The sequence below is a fragment of the Sciurus vulgaris genome (genome assembly GCF_902686455.1).
Source record: "Sciurus vulgaris genome assembly, chromosome: 1".
Taxonomy (NCBI): domain Eukaryota; kingdom Metazoa; phylum Chordata; class Mammalia; order Rodentia; family Sciuridae; genus Sciurus; species Sciurus vulgaris.
In genome coordinates, this window is record NC_136461.1 from 209,154,850 (window position 1) to 209,179,129 (window position 24,280).

At 53.7% G+C, this 24,280-nt stretch overlaps 1 protein-coding gene and 1 long non-coding RNA gene across 2 annotated transcripts in view; one reads left to right on the plus strand and one right to left on the minus strand.

Annotated features, from left to right (window-relative positions):
• TRAPPC9 (trafficking protein particle complex subunit 9) overlaps positions 1-24,280 on the minus strand; it is a 568,317-nt gene that overhangs the window by 101,788 nt on the left and 442,249 nt on the right. Inside the window, exons 21-22 of the mRNA XM_079106933.1 lie at positions 23,488-23,658; positions 6,606-6,679 (exon numbers count right to left, since the gene is read on the minus strand). Of these exons, the coding sequence (XP_078963059.1) occupies positions 6,606-6,679; positions 23,488-23,658 (245 nt within the window). The remainder of the gene's footprint in view (positions 1-6,605; positions 6,680-23,487; positions 23,659-24,280) is intronic.
• Positions 6,463-23,579, plus strand: LOC306641715. The gene is made up of 2 exons (XR_013758249.1): positions 6,463-6,706; positions 23,515-23,579. It is a non-coding gene; the product is annotated as an uncharacterized lncRNA (long non-coding RNA).

The following is a 24,280-nucleotide window of genomic DNA, read 5'->3' on the forward strand; positions in this document are numbered from 1 at the left end:
CACCTGAGTGTGTGTGGGCATATCAATGTGGAACCATTGAAGTCACGTGGAAGGATGGCATCCTTGCCTTGGGATCGAATCTGACCTTGACTGCACAGGAGGGAGGCCTCAGCCACCAAGTCTTTGGTCAGTGGATGGACACTGAACATCCATGAGGCGCTAAGAAGACTGAGAAAAGGACACTCAGCCCACAGACAGTGAAGGAGGCTTTGCCCAGGGCTGGGAGGACGAAGGAGTAGACCAATGTGTTTGTAAAGGAAAATCATGAGAAATTCTCCTTGTCAGTCTGTAACCAAACATACCAAGGGGACAGTGAGTGGTCCCTTGGCCTCAGACAAGATGGTCACTGGCAAGGCTGGACTACACGAAGTGGTGTTCAGCCAGGCTGGTTAGCCTCTCAGACTGACACCACCCCAGGAGCCCAGTCAGCCCCTGGGCTTCAGAGTACTGACTAGCACTTGGAGCACTTGGGCCCAGGAGCAGATGTCTGGGGAGGTGGGCAGCACTGGGTAAACACGGTAGGCAAGTCCAGCGGCAGGGAGGCACGTGTGCCACTGACCATCCTTCTGGCTGGCTGGGCAGGGCTGGTCCTCACTCGCCCTGCTGCCAGGTGGCCTGAGACAAGACTGCCTGGAGCAGCCATTCTGCAGGGACCTCCCATTAGACACAGACCGAGCCCCTCACGACACATCCCTCTTACACAGTGTGATGAAAGAACACATTTCAGGGGCAGGGACAGCAGGGACATGTCTCCCTGCAGGGCCCCAGAAGGCCTGCACTCAGAGGTGCCAGTGGAGCTTAGGCTGCCTAGACTACCAGGTCTAGGCTCCTGAAGGGAGCTGGCCAAACGCGGAAGCGCCACTAGGAGGGAAAGAGTGACGTCTGCATACAGGTGGTCTGCTCCAGGAGGCCCGCAAGAGTCTGCAGTGCCCATAGGCACTGAGCCGCATTCCCAAGCACAGCACAGGCTCCTTCTGGTCAAGGTGGTGGGAGAGCTGGGCTCCAGGCCTGCCTCCCACCTCTGCTCTAGAACACCTGCACAAGGCCCAGGCATATGCACATGAGGATGTGAGCTGATGGTCTGGGGATCAACCCAGGCCCCAGCGCCCACCACAGTGGAAGTGCTCCTGGGTAGGGACCAGGTTTAATCTGTTCTTGGGTCCCCAGCCCTGAGACAGTGCCTGGTGTAGAGCAGATGGGCAATAGATATTTATTCAACAAACAGATGGATCCATCAACCCAAGAACCAAATCGTCAACCCCAGGCAGCCCCCACCCTGGGTTACTTCCTAATAAAGCAAAGGCTATAGTAATGGAAATGTCCAAGACTCCTGCAAATTCAGGCCCAAGTGGTTCTCCCTGGGAAAGGCAGCAGAGCAACCTCGCCAAGTATCATGTGGCCACCCTACTGCTTCCTGGATGGCCACGGTCCCCAGTCCCACAGTGCTGCTGCCACATCAGGCTGAGCCTGGAGCTCAGGTGTGCTTGTTCAGTGGTTATTTGGAGACTGTGTACTAAAAATGCTCACTCTGTGATGTAGTGAGGACCTGATTGGTATTCATCAAATGTCTATGAATGGCAACTCAAGCCATCATTGACGTATCTAAGAAGACATAAAGAGCTAAAAAGAGAAAAGTGTTATCAGTTGAAGATGGAAGAAGCAGGTGACACAGCAATGGGACATTCCAATCAGTGTGGCAAGCGGCTTAGCCCCATTAGTCACCATGACCCCGTATCTATAGAAACATCTGGAAGATGGTCCTCAGAACACAGAGGCAGGAAGGTACAATGGCTTCTGCAAGGGGCACAGACAGGCCCAGACCTGCTTCCTCCTCATCCCATTGGGAGGACAGGATGAACCACACACAAACACACACCATTTCCAGAACATTCAAGGACTGAGACAGGAGGCATCTCGGGCGCTCCTGCCCGGTGTTTGCACTCAGAGTCCTGTGGTGAGCCTGGGCCTGCCTGTGGCTGACTAGGCCCCAAGTCCTGTCTTGCTGTCATTCCTTGGCAGAAGCAGCACACTGGGTCCCGAGTTCCCACCCAGAAGTTTAGTTTCCTTCTTTTTATAACCACGATAAGAATTATAATTCCCGGGACCCCCACCACCCAGGGCCCATCTGCAGCGTGACCGACCGCTCTTTACTGAGGTGAGGAAGTATTTCACCTCTTTCACCTTTAGCATTTACAAATGAGATGCTGAGAACCGGACCCCTAGCCCACATCATGACTCACCATGGGGAAGGAGGGTCTGGGGTGAAACCCAGCTGGGCTGGCCAGCAGCAGTACCAGGCCTGTCTGTGCCCTGCAGCTGCCGCCACCACCTCATGGTAAAAGCTGGCAGTTTCACTTTCAGCCGAGACCCTGCAATACCAGCAATTTCTGGGAATCCACGCCGAAACTAAATAAGGCTCTGTGTAGATGCCATGGTCTAACTTTTACAGAGGTAGGCATTTTGAAACAATCTAAAAGTTCAACATCTGGACAAGTATTATCTTGTATCTATCTGATGAAACATAGTTCAGCCTTTAACCATGTGCATAAGATGTGTTTATAATATGGATAAAGTTTATGTTTTGTCAAGCATAAAAAAGGTCAAGGAAGTATCCATGGTATGATCATTTCCATGAACAAAGTTACAATTGGAGGATCGCAAAATAACTCAGAAATGCACGAAGATGAAATAGAGGTGGTTAGGAGAGGCAAGGGCTGGTTTTCCTCTGCTGAATTCTCCTGGCTTCCTCTCGCTTTTTGCTGTGAGAATCCATTACTTCCGTGAAGTGATCCAGAGGGAAGGTCACAGGCAGGTGTGAGAGGACTGAAGCTGGACTGTGCTGTGCCGGCTGTGAGCACGAGGGGAGGCTGCCTTGGACCTGGCTCAGCCTCAGCTCCTCCCTCACAGGAGGGACACAAGAACACGCAGGATCATTAGGGCTAAAAGTCACTGCCCACCCCTGGCCCCAGTCCAGCAGGTGTGACTGTTCTTGCAAAATGGCTACTTAGAAATAGGAACCTTTTTGAGCTGACCTCCTGAACTGCTCTCAGAGAAGGATCAAACTGCCTGGGCCAAGCTGTAGACATTCCTAGGCTAACAACCAGCACGCCAGGGAACAAGGGCCTAGCTGGGGCAGTGGCCTGTGCAGTGGGGCCCTTGGGGAGCTGCAGCCCTAGTCCATCTCCTCAGGAGCCCCTGGAAGTCTGCTTAGGGGTACCCAGGTCAGGAAGTGTTGGGGTGCAGGGGCCAAGGGAGCCTCGTGACCCCAGATAGGGGAAGCCAACGCAGGCGACAGGGAAGGTGGGAGGCGGCTGAATTGAGGCCAGGGGTGAAGACCCGTATCAGTCATATGCCACTGGTAGGCTGGAAGGTCCAATCAGGAGGAAGGAGGCAGACAAAACTCACCTCTGTCTCCCCCACCACCAGGTATCCAGCTTGCTGTGGCCTGAGCCTTCTAGCTGGCCTTCCCTGATGATAAACACTAGCGAGTTTAGCCTGCTCCTTCCCTGGCCCCCAAGGTCAATGGAGCACTGTCCCTCCATGATGCCATCCTGATTCCTTCACCCCAAAGTGCTTCTTCCCTCCCCGGAGGGTCTGCGCAGTGAAAATGAGCTAGCCCTTCCATGGCAGGTCCCCTAAGTGCCCACTGTGCTGCAGTGTGACTCCAGTGTTGGGCAGGCCTCCCTCCTAGGCTGTGAGTTCCCTGAGAATAAGGAGGGGAGAGGGACAAGGAGAAGACCTTGCTCAGTCAGTGGGCACTAGCTGCGTGGCGAGGAAGGAGTCATGCCCTTGCCCTGGCAGCATCGCAAGCTGTCAGCACTCCACAGAGCGCACCAGAGCTCAGGCCCAAGAAACGGCCGTGGCACCCGGCCAGACCAGTGGAATGCGGCAGAGGCGAGTCCAGGAGCCAGGTCTCCCGGCCTTGAAGTCAGTCACCCTCCAGGACTGCCTGGCTCCTCTCTGTACCCAAGGGGCTGCACTGAGTCACAGGGGAGGGTGTCTCTGAACACGCACAGACACAGAAATACCTGAATTGAAAAGAGGCTCAAAGAGAAAGTTCTGCTAACAGATGGAGAATCCCAACATGGCTGCCCTTGGGAAACAGCAGCAGCAACCTGGCCAAGACCCCTGCAGGTACTCACCATGATCTGGCATGTGCAGGTGGCCACAGCCCCCAGGACAGCAAGACACTATGGGGAGAGATGCCAAAGCCTGGTGGCCACAGCAAGACCTCTGCCTGCCTGGGGCTTGGGAGAGTAGGTCTACACAGCCCACCCAAGCTCCACGGCCTGCAGGTCTCCAGGGCATGCCAGCCCTCACCCTGCCCTGCAGATGACAACTGGAGTTCTGTGCCAGCACCAGGAGGAGAAAGTCACCTCAGAAACCAAGTTCCCACAGTGTCCACATCACAGTCAGCAGACATGCATCTGACAAATAATCATGCCAATGTCTTAGAATGTTCACACCTCTGACCTACTAACTCTGTAACTAGAAGGCAGGTCTAGTCAGAAAATCAAACAAAAATTTGTGTAACAAACAAAAAGATGTTCATTGGAAATAGCCAAATATGACCCATGGAACCCAGAGCAGGGGACTCTGCTCTGATCAAGGAGGCCGCTTCACACTGCAGAGGCCAGCCTGGGCCTTGGCAGGATGCCCCTGGAGGCCAAAAGCACAAGGCTGCATCACCTGCTGCAGGGACGCTACTGGCAAAGCCCACCAGGGCACTGCCTTCCAGCCATCGTATTAGCTTTTGGAAGCTGTGTTTCCCAGGGTAAAGGCACTCAGACTCACATACGGTGCACACATGGAATGTGCCCACAACAGCCGCCAAACCTGTGCCGGGACTGCAGGCATGTGGCAGGGCCCCACTTGTTACTGCGCAGTTCTAAAGGGTGTCTCAGTACCCCCAAGGGACAGGGTGCAAGGAGCAACGACCAACCTTTACTATGTCAACTGTCCTTCATTGACAGTCTTGCAGCCCTCTGGAGTGTAGGTGCTGGGCAGGGCTTCTCCCTGGTAAGGTGGCTTTTCACGAGGTTCCAAAATGCCTGGGGCAGGAGTGGCCCGGTCCTCCTAGCTCCCTCCCTCTTCTCTGACCTGTGCTTCCCCAGCACAGGAATCCCCCTACTGTGTTGCACCCACTGTACACCACTCAGGAGAACACCGCCCCCCTTGACAGCAGCCTCTGCGGCCCTCACAGAGAGACCTGGGTGGTATCTCCCAGGTCTCTGCTACCAGGCACCCTGGTGGCCACGCACACTAGCTTGCAGACCTTTACTGGGCACAGGCTGCCAACCTGAGACATGATAAGGAGGCCTCCTGCTTCCCACCTCCCTACATTAAGTCATTCTTCTCTTTGCTTACCTGGTTCTGCTCATGACCAGCCATTCCTTTGCTTTCCCATGAATGCCCTACTTGCTTGCCAAGTGGAACCTCCTCTGGCTAGAGGTTACATAGGGCTGGTCACTGAGGCCTGTCATGTGTCTGACCCTCCCTGGCCAGAACCAAGTTGAAGCAGTTCACTGTGTCTAAGAAATTGGGAGACAGGATGTTTTGACCTGGACACGTCTCTGGACAGCAGGAAGCCTGCAGGGGCCAAACTGTGACACCCTCTGCAAAAAGGCCACGCCTTGCTCCCACTCTAGTGGATCAGTAAGGAGAAAGGGATCTCATTCCCAGAGGCCATGAGGGCATGGCCCGCCCAGCTGCCAGGGCTCTCCCTGTGAGGAGCTGGGCCTGAAGAGAAGTGGGGGATGCAAACAGAAAGGCCTGCTCCTCTCTCGAAGCCGCAGGAGAAAGGTCAGGTGTCCCCAGCAGGCAGAAGGGCAGCTCAAGCTACTAAGCAATTAACCGACCCTGGACCTAAGAGAAGGGGCACTGATCTTTGGGTGGAGGAGAGACAGAAGGCAGATACATGTCTTAGCCACTGATCCAAAACAGATCACCCAACGAAGTGACTCCAGAGGACGGAAGACTTGCACTTCTAAGGAAATACTGAGTCTGTCTCCGAGCAGGACACCTTAGGCACTATTTAGAAGGGTGTGGCCAGGGTGGGAGTTTTTGAGAATGAGCTCCACAGCTGCCTTGTGGGCACAGCAGAACGAACATGAACACGCTGTAAACAGCGCCGAGTGCTGAGTGTCAAGTAAACGCGGTCTCCCTGGTTGAAGGGCAGCGTGAGTGCAGGGGTTTACGAGACGCACCTCCACGCCGGCGGGAGCCCTCAGTCACTCCAGGCACATGGAGGCAGCCAGGCCCTGCTCTGCTCCCCCATCCCAACTCACTCCAAGTTCCAGAAACATCTGCCGAGCACACCTATCCAGACACCATGGCAACTCTGTAGCGATGAGCAGTGGCCAGCTTGAAAGCCTCCCTCCCGCACAGCTGATCACACACATCTGTTCACACAGGCCATGGGGACGCAGCAGGGGCACGCAGCTCCTGCAGAGGCGCCAGCACGGCAGGGGAGCTCCTCCTTCCCAGCTTCCTGAGATGATGGCCACACCCACCGGCCTCCGAGGCAATGCTGCCACACACCTGAGAACTCGCACAGTTGAGAGAAGGGGCCCGTTCACCAGAAGCGCCAGGCGGTGGGTACTCACCCCATTGCAGGGGAGCCAGCTGCAGGTGCTCCAGGACGAGCTGGCTCAGGAGACCCTCCACGCTCGCCTCACCACTGCGTGTCAGAGAAGGGTGCGTCTCGGTCAAGGAAGAGTCAACACCTGCTGAGGTCCTGGGACTGGAGAAAAGTTCTAGAAGATTGCAGTCAGACACCCCAGATGAGGACCCTCCTGCAGCTGATCCCCCCTCTGCTCAGGTGGTGATCCACCCAACCACTGCAACGTCACTCTGAGGCAGGAAACCTGCAGAACAACTTACCAGGTGCCCCTCTTCCCTCACCCCTAAATCCATTAAGTTAAGCAGCCCTTACGTGAGGAAGGGCAATCCACTGGGATGATCTTATTCCAACAACTACTCTTGCTGGGGAAAATAAAAAAAGTGGGAGGCTGTTTTTCCTCAACGAAGCCCGCATGCTGTGGTTGGCTGTTCAATACGGCCTGTGCGCTTCCAACACGTCCTGCTTCCTGCGGGCTTCACGTCTGCTGCCTCCTGCGTCTTGAGGTAATTACATATATTATTACCAACCAGCTCAAAGAAGCAACCTCATAACTGAGGAAATCGGCCTCTCAGCAAGTACCAGTGGGTAAGAAACTGGGCTGAACACAGACCACAGAAGTCTGCCAGGCGCTGACATTAAACCACCAGTGTGGCTCAGAGGCAGGAATATAGGCCTCTTTCCCTTTCCCATGCAAATTAAAGCCACCATTTGTAAGTTGCAACCAAGCAGGAAAAATTTAGTTCCTGACATTCTCTAGTGATTGGAAAAGGGGAGGAAAAACCCACATTCTTCTTCCTCTGGCAAGTTTATTCCATTCAACAAACATTCAGTGCTTCTGAGGTGAGACAGGCCCAGCACAAGGGACTGAGGTACCAGGATGCAAACCCTGCAGCAAAGAGGCTGATCTTCACTGCTAAGATAGCACCAAAGAAACAGAAAATCAGATCTGCCAGACTGGGATGATCACCACACACCAAGGTGGCTGAGGCAGTGACACGCTGGCCTGGGCATGCTCGGGGACCTCTGCCTATCCCTGGACCCAACCAGCTATTCTGGCCTTCTCTCCACTCTTCCAAACTCCACGTGCTCCCTCCGACCCTCCACCTTCCTAGCCCCATCCATCACTTAAGTCTCAGCCTGGACATGGCTACCTCTGGAAATCTCCCTAAGCTGCCTCTGTTCAGAAGATGTCTGTGGCCCCAGCAACTCACGCCACCATCCTAGGAGCTCAGGAGGACAGAGCCTTGGTGCTGGAGAGTGAGCAAGTGGCAGCTAGCAGCCTAAGGTAAGCAGTGCAGGGGCCGTGGCTTGTGCGCCGGGGCCCCGAGTCCTGAGACCGGCATGCTCAGCTGTTCTTTTGTCTCTGAATTCCAGGCTGCTTTGCACAGGCCCTTGTCTGCCCCAGCTCCAGACACCTTTTCCTTCCACACAAACCTGACGTCTATGGCATCCCCTCCTCCCTCCCCACTTCCGTGAGGACCTGAGAGCCCAACAGCCATTTCTGAGAGCTCTGGGATCAGCCGGTACTGCAGCCCCAAGAGGCACCTGCCTGCAGGCCTCTGCTTTCTCCCACCCCCAGAGCAGCTGCACGTCTCAGCCCAGATGTGAATCCTGATGCCACCACTGCAGCTGACCGTCGGGCTTGGGTCTCGCTGTCAGCATCTGCAGCGTGGGATGCCAGCACCAGCCTCCCGGGGGTGTCGAGAGGAGTGTGCGGACGCGCAGGCGCCCCGTGGCTAGTGCTGCCTGTTCTGCTCCCTGCCCCTGGCCTCAGAGGTCCAGCTGCCCTGTGCTGCCGTGGTCTCCACTCTTTCACATGCAATTTCTCAGAGCTTCTTCCAAAGCCAACGCTCTCCTAGGAAGAACCCTCCAAATGCAGCCTTCTCCATCCCGTCACCGAGTGCGCAGGTGCTGTCCTCAGTGACACGAACCCCGCCACGTGCCTCTAACTCTCCCATTTGGTCCCAGGGCAGTCCTGAGGGCTGGGACTCTATTAGTTCAACGAGAGCCAAGCAGGCCTTCAGGGATACTGAGCTAAGACTGTGACCCTGAGCACAAGGAGGGCACAGGCTGGTGGGGTCAGCCACCAACAACGAGGCTCCCATCAGCCCCCTTCTGGGCATACAGTTGAGCCCGGGAGAGACCCACAGACACCGTCCACCTGTCACAGCAGCACTGGGCACAGAGCCCAAAGGCGAACCACCCATGGTCCAGCCACAGAGCTGGGGGTCAACCAGCATGGGACCCCTGCCATCCAGCATTATTCCCCTCATCAGAAGGGAAGCCTAGCATGGGATTCGACATGCAAGGGCCTTGGTGGCAGCCTAAGTGACACCAGCCAGTCATGAAAGAGCAAACGCCATGTGGTTCTGCTTGTATGAGGGGCTAGAGGGTCAAACTCATGGCAGCAGAAGGCTGGCTGTGTGGCCGAGGGGGCAGGGCTGCTGCGCTGCTGAGCCGTGCGCGTAAACACAGGCAGAGAGGAGTTTTTATGTTAGTTGTAGGTGGACACAATGTCTTTACTTCATCTATTTATGTGGTGCTGGGGATGGAACCCGGGGGCCCACAGTGTGAGGCAAGCCTCTACCACTGAGCTACAGCCCAGCCCCATGAAGTGGGATTTTCAGAAGATGCTGATATAAAGAAGGGGACAGTGGCCTGTAAGCCCAGCTGACTGTAATCCCAGGGGCTCAGGAGGATCTCAAGTCCACAGCCAGCCTCAGCAATGGTGAGGTGCTAAGCAACTCAGTGACCCCGCCTCTAAATAAAATACAAAGTAGGGTTGGGAATGTGGCTCAGTGGTCCAGTGCCCCTGAGATCAATCCCTGGCACCAAAAAAAAAAAAAAAAGCTGCTGATGGGAGGAAAATGTCTGTACTACGAGGGTGTGGAAGTGGCACGAGCAGCAGCAGAGGGGGCTTCCCTCTGTGTGTCGGAGACCTGGAGGCCGCAGTGGGAGCAGGCTGGCACGGCCCACACCTGACCCCAGGGCACCCGCAGCCCCTCCCTCCTTCCAGCCTCCCCTTGAGGCAGCCTTCCCTAAGAAAGCATGCCCTTGTCTCATCGGCCTGTTACCAACGGCTCCACTTCTCACCCACGGGGTAAGGGGTGTGGCCCTGCTCAGGGTGCTGTGCCAGAGGCCATTGTGAGCACCCCAGGCCCCTTTCTGGAGCCCGCCAGGCTTCCTAAGTGAGCAGGCTGGCAGGCTGAGCAGGAAAGGTGCCCAAGCCTAGGAGAGGACACTCCAGGTCTCTTCTCTCAACTTAAGCTGGTGGAGGCAGAGGTCTGTCTGCCCTGTGGACTGTATGCTCCTAAAAACACCTGTCGCTCTCACAACGCAGCTCCTAGTTGAGGGCACTTGGGTCCTGGATGGGTTGTCTGTGATGGGCTCACTGGCTCCCAGGGGGAGAGCAGTGTGGGTCAGTGGTTAGTGTGACTACTTTCACAGCAGTGGGACCCAAAAGGTCTAGTTGCCAGCTGCAGCCCACGGGTGACATCACCCATGTAAGCAGCCAGGTTCCCCAGCAAGTGGCCACTACTCCGCTTTCTAGAAATCTAATCTCCTTAAGAGGAACTGCCTGGAATTAAGAACTTTCTCATGTATGAACAGGGCACAGCTCCATGCTTAGTTTCCAGGGATGATGAGCGGATTCTTTTTCTTCTTTGACATCTGCTATACCTCATTGAATCAGTCTTTGAGGCGAGGAATGGGAAATGATGTGAGCCTGCCCAGGAATGAGGAAGAACCTTCCGGAGGAGGGCAGGGGTAGGGCAGAGACGGGAGCAACCAGGGATGGCAGATACCCGGCCAAGGGGTTTGTCCACCCAACTGTGGTCCTGCTGGGGGAAGTGGTGCGGTCCGAATGGGACCCGGGGACTGTGGGACTCTGCAGCCTACACTCACCTGTCCACTTGTGCATGGACTTGGGCCAGGCCCCATGCTGGACACAGGGATCAGCACCGACTCCACGGCAGAGGCGCACAGTGAGAGCCACACACACCAGCTCTGTGCTGAGGGTCTTTCTCAGTCACCTGCTGAGGATGCCCAAGGGACAGTGACAGAGAGTCACTGTTTTCCTCATTCTAGGAAGAGTACTGAGGGCGGGTTGGACCAGGGAAGGCCAGTTTCTGATGGAGCCATCCATAAGGAGTGACTTTCTCTTTCATAAAAAGGACAAGAAGATCCCTCCCTTAGCTCACTACCAAATCCCTGCTGGCAATGCTCTGGTCTGTCCCAATCCTGGGCAGAGGGGAGGTAGCAGCACGTGCACAGTGCTGGCAAAACAAGTTGAGAGCACTGTTTTCCACTGAGGCACATGGCTCGGCTCTGGCTCACACAGCACACGGTGCAGAATCCATCCTCTGGACAGAGACCCATTCCCAAGCAAGGAAACCCTCCCTGGGACCTCTAAGGCCCAGACTCAAAGTCACTCGATGGGGTCCCAGAGAGCAGGAACAAGGAGGGGCACCTCCAGGGGACATTCCTGAAAGCGGGGCTCCACGGCACGGCTCTACGTGCACCTGCGGGCAGGCAGCCATGGTGATGGGCTCTTGCCTCAAGACGTGGGAGCCAGGGGGCTCATGGCTCAGCCCCAGGCTACCTGCCGCAGCCCTCTCTTGCCCCCACATCGGAGCTGCTCCCCACAGCACAGCACCTCCAGCAAGGGAAACGCCGTGCTCAAGAACACACACCTACAGACGAGCTGGAACCCCAGGCTGAGGAGCATCCCGGCAAAGGTGGACATGGCACCTGCTTTCTCCATCACCACAGGGAGGCCATGAGGTCATCCCAGACACATAAGTGGAAAGCAAGGCACAGCCAGATACACCTTTTGTATAAAAACACTGGGGTAAAAAAGAAGGCTGCACTGGCATTTACTTAGCGTGTCCAAAAGCAATTCTGAAAGATTATGTCAGGACAAAGGAAAGTGGGCACTCTGAGAGGGGACAGGAATAGGCAGGTAGGCACATCTAGGTGTTGAAGAGTCTGAACTATGAGCACCTTTTCACAACACAGAAACACTTGGGAAAAAGCCAACCATAGAGTTCCTCAACAGCGTCCAAAACAAATGCTGAGTGAGCTGCAGGCCAGGCCTGCAGATGCAGCTGAGCTCAAGGGGCCTCTGCCCACCCTGAAAGGGGAGGAGGACTTGGGGCACATCATCCACATGCTCGGATTTACAGTGCACACTCCTGGGTTTATTTCTGCCTTCCTTCCTGATACTCTCCAGGGTTTATTGGCTCTTATGTGAAATTAAGACACAACCTTCTGATTAGGAACTCACGCTGGGCCCCAAGGTGATGTGGCTGTGCCTGCAGCACACAGTACAGCCTACCAGACCAACAGGAACACAGGGCTCACAGAAGATGAGCAGAGAGGCAAGGCAGCACGTGGGTGATGACGAAGTTGCCAAATGGCACTGGGCTCTGGAAACCACCCCAAGAGCACATTGCTGTATTAATTTGCTTTCGGACCTGAGCCATAAAGTCACACAGCTGAGCTAATAAAGCTGATTACCTGCATCTGCAACCTCCTCCCTTGCAGCCCTATAAGCCACCAAAACAGCCTCACATCTGAGCCTGTGCCTACAACTGGCCAAGCTGGCTGGCCATCAGCCACTGTCACCACCCCTGACTCAGTGTCACTGTGGGGATGGTGGGGCTACTGCTTCTTAAACACGCAGATCATGGTAAGCAGACAGGGGGTGAGGAAGTGGTGACGGGACCAGAGCAGACAGGACTATTGCTACTGCAGAGAACACTGCCAAGAGCCTGCTGGGGAGAGGTGGGTGAGCATCGCCATGAGTCCTGCCAGCGTAATACTAGTTCCACTTTAGGGCTTCAGGACGTGCTGGGTATGGGACGGGTTCTGTGAAACCTCAGGAGGCAACAGAAGGCCGTGAATGCCAGCAAGGGGGGCCCAGGCTTGAATGCAGCAGTGTGACCAGGAGCCCTTGCTCTGTACATTCTGTTGATTCCTCACTATAAAAATGGCCCCCACATGACAGTACAGACCCTGCTACACACAAGGCTGGGTCACACCAGATCCTGTAGTTGGCAAAGGCTCAGGCAGCAGCTGCCCAGCCTGCCCTATCCTGTTCTTTCCAGCACAGGCGGACACCCCAGTGGAAACTCTCCATGGTGCTGAAGAGGCCCCCTTCCAGTCATCTGGGACATGCAGATCACATTTCCTCTTCACCCTCAGGTCCTTGTCTTGTAGATTCTGCCTGTGCACAGATAAGGACAGTGATGGCAGCAGGACTATGGGATCAGCATGGCAAGTCTCCTAACCACACCCCCTGCAAAATGACTGACCATCCCTGGGGGGCCTGATGGAGAAATCTCAAGTCCCAACTTGCTCAGACCAGCTCACGCTCTCGGCTCCGGGTAAGCTGAACCCTCACTCGAAGCACAGTTCTGCTGGTGACATCCCCCGCTCACCGCTTTCCACCCTGGAGACGTGGCTGAGTGAGCTGGTATCCACTGTGGTTTGCTTGCCCTTCCTGCTGGTCATGGACCCTCAGAGGTGGTGACCTGCAAGGCCCAGAGGCTGGGGCTGCCATCTCCAGCTCAACCAGTGAGGTCAGTGAGCAGCCCTGCCACCCCAACCACTAGCTGTCAGCTTTCCTGGGGAAATGGCTATTTTAAAAGGACAAAAACCACAAAGCAATGAGGAAAAGAGCTCCTCTAGAGGACTACTTCTGGTTCTAAGCCACAGAGACCCCAAAATGGTGTCTGAGTCACCAGCACTGTGTCTGGCATAGTGGAGGCTCAGTAAGCACCTGCTGCCCTTTACTGAGCACCCATCACGTGCCTGTCACCTATAAATCATTCCACTTGCTCCTCAACAATTTGGGGAATGCTAAGGTTCCCGAAGCTGCACAGGCAGGAAGGGTGGACGTGAGGGTTCCAATTCAGGAACTCACTCAGGGCAGTGCCCCATTGTCCATCTAAGGAGTCACCTGGCCAGTAAATCAGCCTGACATCCTCAGTGCACCACAGTGGCAGGCCAGAGCCTTACCTCCAAGGAACCAGGGGAGCAGTGGGTTAGCCTTGGAACCCCTTGATGAAGGTAAGAATCTCTAGGACCCCAGTGGGCCCGCTCTTCCTCCTGTGAGGTGCTCCTAAAGCTTCCGGGGTAGGACAAGAGGGAGTGGTGACAGACATATTCAGTCAGAGGCTTAAAGGGGATGGGCTTGTCCCCAACAGGTGTTAATGGCAGTGCTTAGTTCTGGAAATGAGAGGTGTGAGTAAGGAGGTTTTCTCTTGGAAGGAGGAGCGGTGCTCCTACCTTCACGGGAAGGGGGGTCCCGAATCCGGGCAGTGGTGAGCCTCAGCACAACGCCCGGCGGGCACTCCTCAGCTCGGGGCTCCTGCCTCGTCCTGCAGCAGGGCCAGCCGCTCTTGCTTTCAGATTCATTGTCACGACTGATTCCAAACTGGACCGTGATGAGCACCCTGATGCAAGAAGCGGACTATCCAAGTCACTGGATCGGGCCTGCAGGGCTGGTGGCAGTAAAAGTCAACTGAATGAATGAGGCAGAAGGCACGGTACAGGCAGCCTTCATGTGGGCCAGTTTATCAGGTCACCTCCCACAAGTGAATGGCTACTGAGCACAGACCCTGCACGTGGCACTGAGGGAAGACACACTTCCTTGGAGCGGTGGGCTCTGTGTGACAGCAGTGCACAATGATGACACAGCACAGGAAACGTATCGTGTGCCACCACACACAGAGCAGAGGGGACACTGAGGCTGGCAGGAGTGGTATATGTCATGGGAAAGGCAATGGTGGACCACACCACTCTCCCTCAGGTGTCACACCTTACTCCTGTCCCTGGGCTAAAGATCTAGCTAGACGAGGAAGAGACACACACTTCAAACAGAATCGAACTCGAGAGCACCCCTGCCAGGGCAGCCTGTGCACAGAGAGGCCTCCTCTACACCTCTCCACATGCTGAGGGGCTTGGGGGCACCCCGGCCGTTTTCCCTGTGAACCTTTCGGAGCAGGGATGAGTTTATGAGCCAGGTAACCTCGGCCCAGTGGGAGCGTGCCCCAGCAGCATGCCTCACCGCAGCCACCTTCCAAGGCCTCACCTCTGAGGTGTGGACAGGGAGAGGGCAGAGACAGGCCCACAGAGCTGCGCACACCTGCAGAGGCCCCAGAGATAGGCAGTGCAGGCCCGTGATGCAGAACCAAGCATGGCCTGGCCATGCCACCCCAATGGGGAGCAGGGCAGCCAGAGCCACCTCCTTGCAATGAGGCCCACTGCATAGCTCTGCAGCTCCACATCTTCAGGACAGAGCCAGCCTCCTAGCCGGGCCCAAATCCCCTGGCCACCTGTTTCTCCCTCCACTGTTCCCTTTACAGCCTGCACACCCTCCTGTGTGTGCTGACGCATGGGCCAGCCTCACAACTCCTGGGCCTCCTCCCAACAGCGCACCCTCTGCCGCCCGGAGCCCTTGCTCCTGCTCTCCCCCTCTGCCCGGAGCACCCCTGCGCCTGGCCTTCCTGAAGGATGCCCACCCACCACCTACCTGGGACATCCTCCCAGGTCCATCCCCAACCCACAGAGAAGCCAGCCTCCCTCCCTCTCTCCCTGGCTGCCCTGCCACATTTTGCAGGGCACGCATCCTGTGCTTGCTGCACAGTGCTGAACTTGAGCCATGTGCTCTTGACTGCTTGCCCAATGCATGCCACTGTTACCAGTGCCTGCCACCATGTGGGACTGATTTGAGACAGGGTCACACTAAGTTGCTGGGGCTGGTCTTAAACTTGGCAATCATCCTGTCTCGGTCTCCCAAATTGCTAGAATTAGAGGTGTGCATATTGCACCAAAACAGACTATTCCACTTTTGAGGATCTAGATCTATTGTGCAAGCATTATATCCTATTCATTATTATTAGTCATTCATCATTATTAGTCATTAATTTATCATTAATAAATATAATTATAATAATTATAATTATCACTATATATAATAATTATATATAAATATAATTATTATTGCCAGTATTTGTGCACAGCCTTTTTTCTACACAAACATTTTCATGCATGCCATCTCAGTTCATCTGGAGAACCATGAATGCTCTATTACCAAAACTTTGAAAAACACAGCCTGATACAGAGAAAATTCAGAAGGCAAGTAAAACACCTCTCCTTTCTCACTGTCTGCTCAGCCATCAGTAGTGAAATATTTGGGAACGTACCATAAGCACAGGACCATTTGAAACCACCTTGCAGATCCTGTCTATATTCATGTGGCTGAAGTTTACCACTATCTACTTTTATATTCTAGGAAAAAAAATGTTTGGTTGACCAACTTGCCCTTGGGGAAGTGAAGGGATTTTTTTAGGCTGAACCCATAGAACTGAGGTATGGTGGCCTCCCTCCTCCAAGGAGAAATAAGTGCCATGCTCAGAATGCCTGGGCATCATCGAGGGTCTACTGAACCAAAATGGAAACTCCATCACAAGAGAAGTGGACACAGGTTTTCCAGATGGCTGCAAGGTAAGCGGGGCTCTCTGGTGCCTACACTTGGGCACCCCTCCCCTAGACAGGCTGCGTCCCACATGCCAGTTCTGGAGTGAAGAACTACAGAGGCAGGGGCTACCCCAGTCCTACCTGAGCTCAAATAAATTAGCAAATTGTCATAAGTAGAAATCGCACTAATGGAAAGGCTGCTTTAAATGATTAATGAGCCTCTTTCTCGTGGCTTTGTTTTCCAATTTGCAGCACAAACTTTGGGACTGCTGAAGCTGCTGCTCTCTCTCAGTGAGTGTACTATATCTGGCTGAGCTTCCTGATGTCCGAGGCTCAACTGGACAGACATCACCATGCAGCAGGACACACCTCAGGAGAGGCCTGTGCTACTCCCAGTTGCAGCCGAGGCACAGTTCCACCACTAGTTAGCTGGCTGACCTTGAGCAATTGAGGGGGCCTCAGTTTCCTCCTCAGTAGGATGTGCATTAAAAACTGACGTGGGGAGGTGATAAGTGCCAAGCCATATCATTCCACTTGTGTAGGTACAAGCAGGTAACAACAAAATCCATCAATATGTATGACTATGACGCACCAATAAAAAAATGTGGGAAAAAACTGCTTCGGAGAGTTATTGTAAAAATTAAGTGAATAACTCTAAGCAAACTGTTCAGATTAGTACCTGCATTCAGTCTCTGCCATATGGGTGGTAGCTGTTAAGCATTGTAATTTTATGACTATTCTATGAGATACACATGCTCACAGTAATGATCATACCAAAATTACACAGAATTTGTTCACGCTCGGCACACACATGTCCAATCACACAAACACAATGCACATCAATTCACGCCTGTACTCGTGAACCCGAACCAGGTTGTACATGAAATATCCTTCCCCATTCTCCTGAGCCAGCCAGATCTGAAATCTATACTGCATGTCAACCCCGATTCCTTTCAAAGTAATTCTGAGGGGTGTGGACACTATGCTTGGATTTGGGGGAGACAGCAATCAACCCACGTCCATCCCATTTCACTACCCTGCCCACTGAAGGGCAAACAGCCAGGGCAATTTGATCCGAGTGCCAGTCAGGTATGTTGCTCCTCTGGCTGCAGAGCTTCCCTGTCATGAGATTAAAGGCCTCTGAAGCAAGTTATTGCAAACTGCTCTAAAAGCCAGATTCCCTGAAGGCAGATACAAAATGCAACCCTGCGTTTTACTTAAGATGATCAAGGAATCAGCTGTACTGATGACAGGAGCTGTTTGTATTAAAATTCATTTAGATAAAGCTATTTCTCCAAGCAAGACTATTAGAAAACACAGTGTGCTGTTGAAGAGTCTTGTTGAAAGAGGTGGAATGCTTTCTCAGGAGATGCCAAGTGCTCTGTTAAGAAGCATCTCAATGAAGAACCAGAAGCCATTAGAGACGCTGAAGGGGGTCCCAAGGCGCCCAGGGTGAGCAGTTCCACCCGCCTGTCTTAAGAGGGAGGAGTGACCAGCAGACGGCAACTTATCCTCACTGGGAAGAAAGCAGTCTTGGAAACTAAGAACAAAGCTCCAACCATCCTGGTTATGATCAACCAAATGCAGGACATGGGGCCTAAAATCCTTGAAAGGCTGTAAACCTCTGGCAAATGTCTCAGCCACTGGCGAGTCTCTCCAGTTTGTACAGGGTGGCTTGTCTGTGAGGCCAAGCAGCAACACCCTCAGCAACACACAGCCAGGAGGGGACCCACTGTCTGCAGGGGCTGCTCCAGGAGCAAGACCCCCACACTCAAGACGACAGCTGCACTGTTCCTCATCCTTCCACTTTCTGATCGAGGATGCTCACTTGGCCTCTGCCTCCTGGAAAGACTCCCTCTCTCCCAGTCTGGAACACTGGTTCCCAGGAATCTGAAGTCCAGTGTGCCGAGGAGCTGCTTGAGCCTCTGCTTCACTCTAAAAGCAGCTACACTGTTAAAAATGCTTCTCCAGACTAAATGGGGGAAATGGATGCTTATCAGAGCACCTGGCAGAGACCACCTGGATGGCCCAGGCCAAAGGCCTCTGTGAGGAGCAGCCAAACTGCACCAGCTCTTCCTCCTTAAGCCTTCACAGGTGATACCCACAGGTCAGCAAGTCCCTTGCCAATCTCCAAAAGGCTCTTTGAAGGGACACTTGTAACGGCAAGGAAAATGAGGAGGTGAGATGACAGCAGGCTTGCTCAATGCTGTTACGGCCACAGACAGTCTGTGCAGAGCCAGCTCTGGAAAAGGAGGCAGGTTTCAATTCAGACTAATCCTTCCGACTGCAAACTCCTTTCACAGACTATCGCAGCACTCAGCTCAGGGCGACTGAGCTGGCTACCTCCTGCTGGCTGCACCCTGGAAATTACAACTTCTCATTTGCATGGGTTTTAAAACCTATGTGCCAGAGATCACAGTCAGCGCTGGGATGTCTATTGGGACAGGGTCCACAACTGCTCACTGTGGTGTCCCTCAGTGCTAGCCTAGTGCCTGGCACAAAATGTCCCCAAGAACAAGCTGAGGAGCGAATGGGATTCCCACTTGACCTCCAGCACAATCTCAAAGGAGAGTCAGACTTCAGGAAAACACAAATCTCTGCACTTCTTAAGGACAAGCGGGACGGAAGCACCAGGAGAGAGGCCAGGGACTGGATGGCTCCCAAGAAGGAGAGCTGGGAGGCCCATCTTGGAGGAGCCTCACCTGTGCCATGTCACAGAGCAGAATGAGGGCTTCCATGGGAAATTGGGGAACTTTCAGCTGCTGACACCTTCAGGGGTCAGGAGTCATGTCTGTGCCTCTTAGGCATGACCTCACCAAAGTAGTCAACAGCACAGTGACACAAGTCTGGAGTCCTGGCTAACCTGCTAGCTACACATCCCTATCATTTTGGATTTTCCAAAATCCCATTATTTTCTTAAAAGGGTTAGAGACTGCCTGCTTTGCAGGGGGACGGTTAATAAATTCCAGCACACTGGTTGGCACCTGGTAGGGGAGCAAAGGAGCAACTGGGACTTAGAACTGGTCCTCACAGCAACCCTCTGAAGCAGCTGTCACCATCTTGGTTGAACAGACATGGACACAGGGCCCTCTAACCACACCGCCCCCCCATGTCAGGATGCTATAGCAGCAGGGCCAGCCTTACCACCCCGGGCTCCAGTCCCTACAGTGCTCTCCTAGAGCCAAATGAGGAAGAGTTGGGATCACATGCTGAAGGTTACCATCCACTACTAACAGTTCACAGACAGCTGGTTTACAGTAGGATTTTCCAGGTTCAGTAAAGACGGTGTACCACAGTTCTTAGGGGGTAAAGAGGGGATTGACAGGAGAGTTCCAAGGAACTGAAAGTAAGGATGTGTTTTATCCAGAAAGCACAGATGATGTCAAATAAGTCTAGCTCCCTGGACCAGATGCCGCCTATGCCAGGCAGACCCCTGCCCCCCAGAAAGTTACACAAACAATACAACCAGGCCAGTTCTAAATGAGAGTATTGGGCAAAAGGTTCCCTCTAGAAATGGCCAGGCTACTTGGTGGCCTGGAGACAGGTATAGGCAAGGTAGAAAGACACAACATGTTTTGAGTATGAGGAGTACTTTGTGAAAATTCTGACCCTGGGACAGAATGAGGGTCAAAGCAGAGAGACAGCAGAGGCCTCCTGTGTGTGGTGTGGCCACAGGACACAGCGGGGAGAGGGTGCCACCCCTACAGCACAGCGAGCAGCCTCAGCTCTGAAGCTCACGCATGTCTCATGGCGCCCATGGCACGGGAGTGGTCAACAGCCCTACCTCGGGAGGAGGACAGAGGGCTGGGGGCAGGCAGGCATGTCTGACTGCCCAGTCAGGCTCCTGCTTGCTGGGTGTGTCCCCCAGCCTCTGTGGGACAGAGGACACAGACTGTGTGGAGGCACAAGAGGCAGCTCTTCCTGGTCATAGTGATAATAAACCATAAACAGGCTTAGGAAAAGAGGCTTCCTAAAAGAAGGAAAGCGCCATCAGACCATCAGCTCGCCTGTGCAGGCCCAGCACTAAAGGGCACACATCCCATCCCAGAACCAGCACAGTTCAGAGTAGAAGACACCACGCAGGCCCCCAGTGTTCACCACCCCTTGTGGGGCTGACTGCCATGAAGTTACCCTGTCCCACAGGCACAAGGTCCTCATGACCCCTCCAGGCAGCCTAAGGAATGTAGCTGTGAGGCCCAGCAGACTCCAGCCTCGTGGAGTGACAGCCAGCTCCAAGGCTGTGATCCCAGCATCCTCACTGCCATCTCTGTACCAGGCTCCTGTAACAGAATCACCTGCCTCTTCCACAGAGCAGGTGGGCAGCTGGGGTTGGGGGGCAGGGGTGGCCAGGCGCTGGTCAGCACCAGTTGGGGTGTACTCAGGGGCAGGATGGGTCCTCGGAGGAAGACCCTCGGGCAGAGATATACACACACATCTATAGCAAAGACCCCAATTTCCTGCAGAGCACATCTATCTGGCCTTACATGCTGCATATGGGCAATTGTTATAGCTATGGATAGGTGTCAAATCACTCAAAAATTTTTTTAGTCTAAATATTTAGAAAATATTATTAAAATGCACAATAAAATTATTAGCCAATTCAATCCTTGGTCTTTCCATCTGCTTGAATTCAGATTTATAATACCAAAAGTCTGCTACTCAACCCATGCCAAATGTCATTTTCAGATGAGAGAGAGAGAGAGAGACAGACAGAGACAGAGACAGAAAGGATGTCCCTATTGTTCTCCTTAACCAAATTTGTCTACAGGGACAGTAGCTCATAAACGCACAACCAGGAAACTTGTGGGACAGGTGTGTGTGGCACATGTTAGGCATTTAATAAATAATTGTTTTAAGAATTATTAAACAAACTCAGAACAGGATGGCAATCTCTTAAAGGAGATCGGGCAAAGACGTTTCCTGTAGTTTCTTGATGCTAGTTCTGAAGAGCATCAGAGTTCTGCTGGCTAACGTGATCCTGAGAGGCAGCAGACAACAGGCCAGGACCACAGGCCAGGGCAGCCTAAAGGGGTTTGGGAGCCAGCTCTTCCACCTCCTATGCATGAACCTGAGTCACATCCTGTCATCTCCAGGCAGGATGATGAATCTGCCCTGAGTTGGGGAGACCAGGGTGCCTTGGACCCAGCACAGCACCCAGAAAGTGGTAGCTATGACACTGACCAGATGCAACTATGTGCCCAGCATGGAGGGGGCTAGTGAGGGGGTCACAATTAAACCCATTCCGAGATTTCCTGCCTTTATCTGAGCCTCAGAGTGAGAGCCTTCGAGAGTGAATCCCTCCCTACAGTGCCCCTTCTCCCTCTGGGTGCTGCTGTTCTGTGAGGGCATCCTGCCCTGCCCTGCCCTGCCCTGCCCTGCCCTGCCCTGCGCAGCTCCATGCCTAAAGACCATGCCTAAAGATGAAGCTCTGAGATTGGGGGAGGGGCACGTCTTGACTAATGGAGGCCTCCACAGCAGGTGGACACGGAGCCTCTCCAAACCCCTCTTCCCAGAAGGACTGAGAGGCTCCCTGCTCCAGAATCATGGCCAGCATGTGAACATATGCAACAGGGGGTGAGCATGTCTCTGGCCCCACTGACTGACCAGCCCCATGGGAATCAGCAGAGCAGAGATGATGCACACAGGTGAAACCTTCCTCACCCGCCTGCTCGCCACCCTGCTCCTTTTCAGTCAGCATGAGAAGTGCACCTGGCTTTGTGCCAAGCTCAGCGGGGTGTCAAAGATAAGTCCCATCACCCCACCTGTCACTTCTCTCAGTACCAAACACCTGCACCCCCACAGGGACTGCTCTGGTCACCCAGGAGGCACCATATTCTGTCATTGGCATCCAGTTCACAGAGTCTTGTGTCTACATCTAAAGTTAGTATTTTGTCATGAATGCTTGGAGACATCTACCAGACCCGAATGCACATCAGCTCAAATGCAGGAACTTGCCTCCAGTCTCAGAATCCATGGTTCATGTAAATGAAGAATAAAATACTTCCAGAATCCAGAGAGGCTCTCCAGAATGATCTGACTATCCCCAGAGCCACAGAGTCCATGCATGATGAAGATGATGGACAGACACTCACCCCAGTGCCTCTTTCTGGGAGACCTTCTCTCAGCATTCCCCACCTTGTCCCTCTGACAAACTTCTAGGCACCAATACAGCCCGCTCGCATGTCGCGCACCCTGTGAACCTTCCTTGACTACCTCCCCCTGGCAGCTGCAGCTCTAAAACCCCAGCACCTGGCACAATGTTCTGTCCTGACTGCCCTTCTACCTCCAGATGGGACAACTGCACCAGGGCCCTGTCTTTGAACTCCGCCCACTCAGTGCCTCACGAAACACAAGACCTCCTTTCATAGGTGTTCTGCACAAACTGCCTAGCAACAGGCAGACCCCGGGTCTCTCCAGAGCATTTGTTCATTCGGCTAAGCATCTACGATGAGCCAGGCATGGGCCAAAAGTTGGAATAGTCTCAGTTACTTTATGAAACACTCTTTCAAAGCACAGTCCTTCTGAAAACTCAACTCAGTCTTTTCAAAACTGCATCTTCATGCCTCACTAAGCTGTACAATCCGATTTCAGTTTCCCAGACAATCGTGTCTAAGTTTTTAGCTGTCAGTCTGTGAAAATGCTTGAGCCCAGCACTGATAGGTGGCCATTAGGACCTGTCACTAACATGAGTATCAACACTGGCAAGCTACATGTGATCCGAAGTCAAGAACACCACCAGTCCCAGGAAGACCTTTCCCCACTCAGAGTCAATACTTCATTAAGTGGGGCTTCTGAAGCATGAAGTGGTCAAGAAAATGCCAAACCCTGGGTCTATGTCTCCTTCCGGGCATTGTGGAGCCACCTGGTTGAAGTCCAGTGGCTGACACTTCTTGGCTCCTCCTCAGGGCTCAGAAGCCCTCGACGCAGATGCACCCCAGCTCAAGGTGAACTGCTGTCATGGTTTAGATGAGACCCCAAAGCTCCCATGTGAGACAGTGCAAGAAGGTTTGGAAGAAAATGACTGGATTATAGACTTAACCTAATCAGTGGATCTATCCCTGATGGGATTAACTAAGTGATGACCGGAGGCAGGTGGGGTGTGGCTGGAGGAAGTGGTTCACTGCAGGCGTGGCTGTGGGGTATGCTTTTTACATGGAGCGTAGAGTCTGTCTCTCTGCTTTCTGATCATCATGTGAGCTGCTTCCCTCTACCACACTCTTCCATCATGATGTCCTGCCTCACCTCGAGCCCGGAGGAATGGAGCTGGCCTTTTATGGACTAAGACCCCTGAAACTGTGAGCCCCTAAATAAACCTTTCCTCCTTTGAAGTTGTGCTGGCCTGGTCCTTTAGTCACAGCAACGAAAAAGCTGACTGCAACCACCACCATGAAAAGGATATGATTCTCCAGCGGATGTCCAGTCTGCTGTTCACCTCCAGGCCTCGGGCTTCTTGCCTCTCCTCTTCCAGCTGCTTTGGATTTGCAAACTGCCCCTTCTCTCCTGGGGACTCCGGGACACTCTCAAAGTTGAACTTGTCCACTTGTATAGCCATTCTAAGAGAAGAAGAAGAACGCACAAAATCAATCAGTGGGGCGAGCTCCTCTGCTGGCTGTTGGAGAATCAGCACATGCCAGGTGAGGCAGCATAATGGAGCGTCACTGTTAGCGATTCATCACAGACTCACTCCAAGGAAACGAAACCACTCCCAAGGCGACCCTGCCTGCAGAGCTGGCTCAACACAGGAGCTGAAGGCACGGCTGCAGACTGAAAGCCCCCAGAAGACCCGTGCTGCCCCAGAAGGAAGTCTGAGCTCGTGCAGGGTGAGGCAGAGAGGACCCAGAAGGCTGCCTGTATAGTGGGCTGGGTCATATGGAAGTCTGAGCTCTGTGCAGGGGTGAGGCAGAGAGGACCCAGAAGGCTGCCTGTAGTGGGCTGGGTCATATGGAAGTCTGAGCTCTGTGCAGGGGTGAGGCAGAGAGGACCCAGAAGGCTGCCTGTATAGGGGGCTGGGTCATATGGAAGTCTGAGCTCTGTGCAGGGGTGAGGCAGAGAGGACCCAGAAGGCTGCCCATAGTGGGCTGGGTCACATCTTAAATTTCTCCCTGGACAATCACAGAGAATGCTGGCAACTACTTGACTGCAGGGAGCCTGGAAGCCCACTGGAAGTCCCCCTCC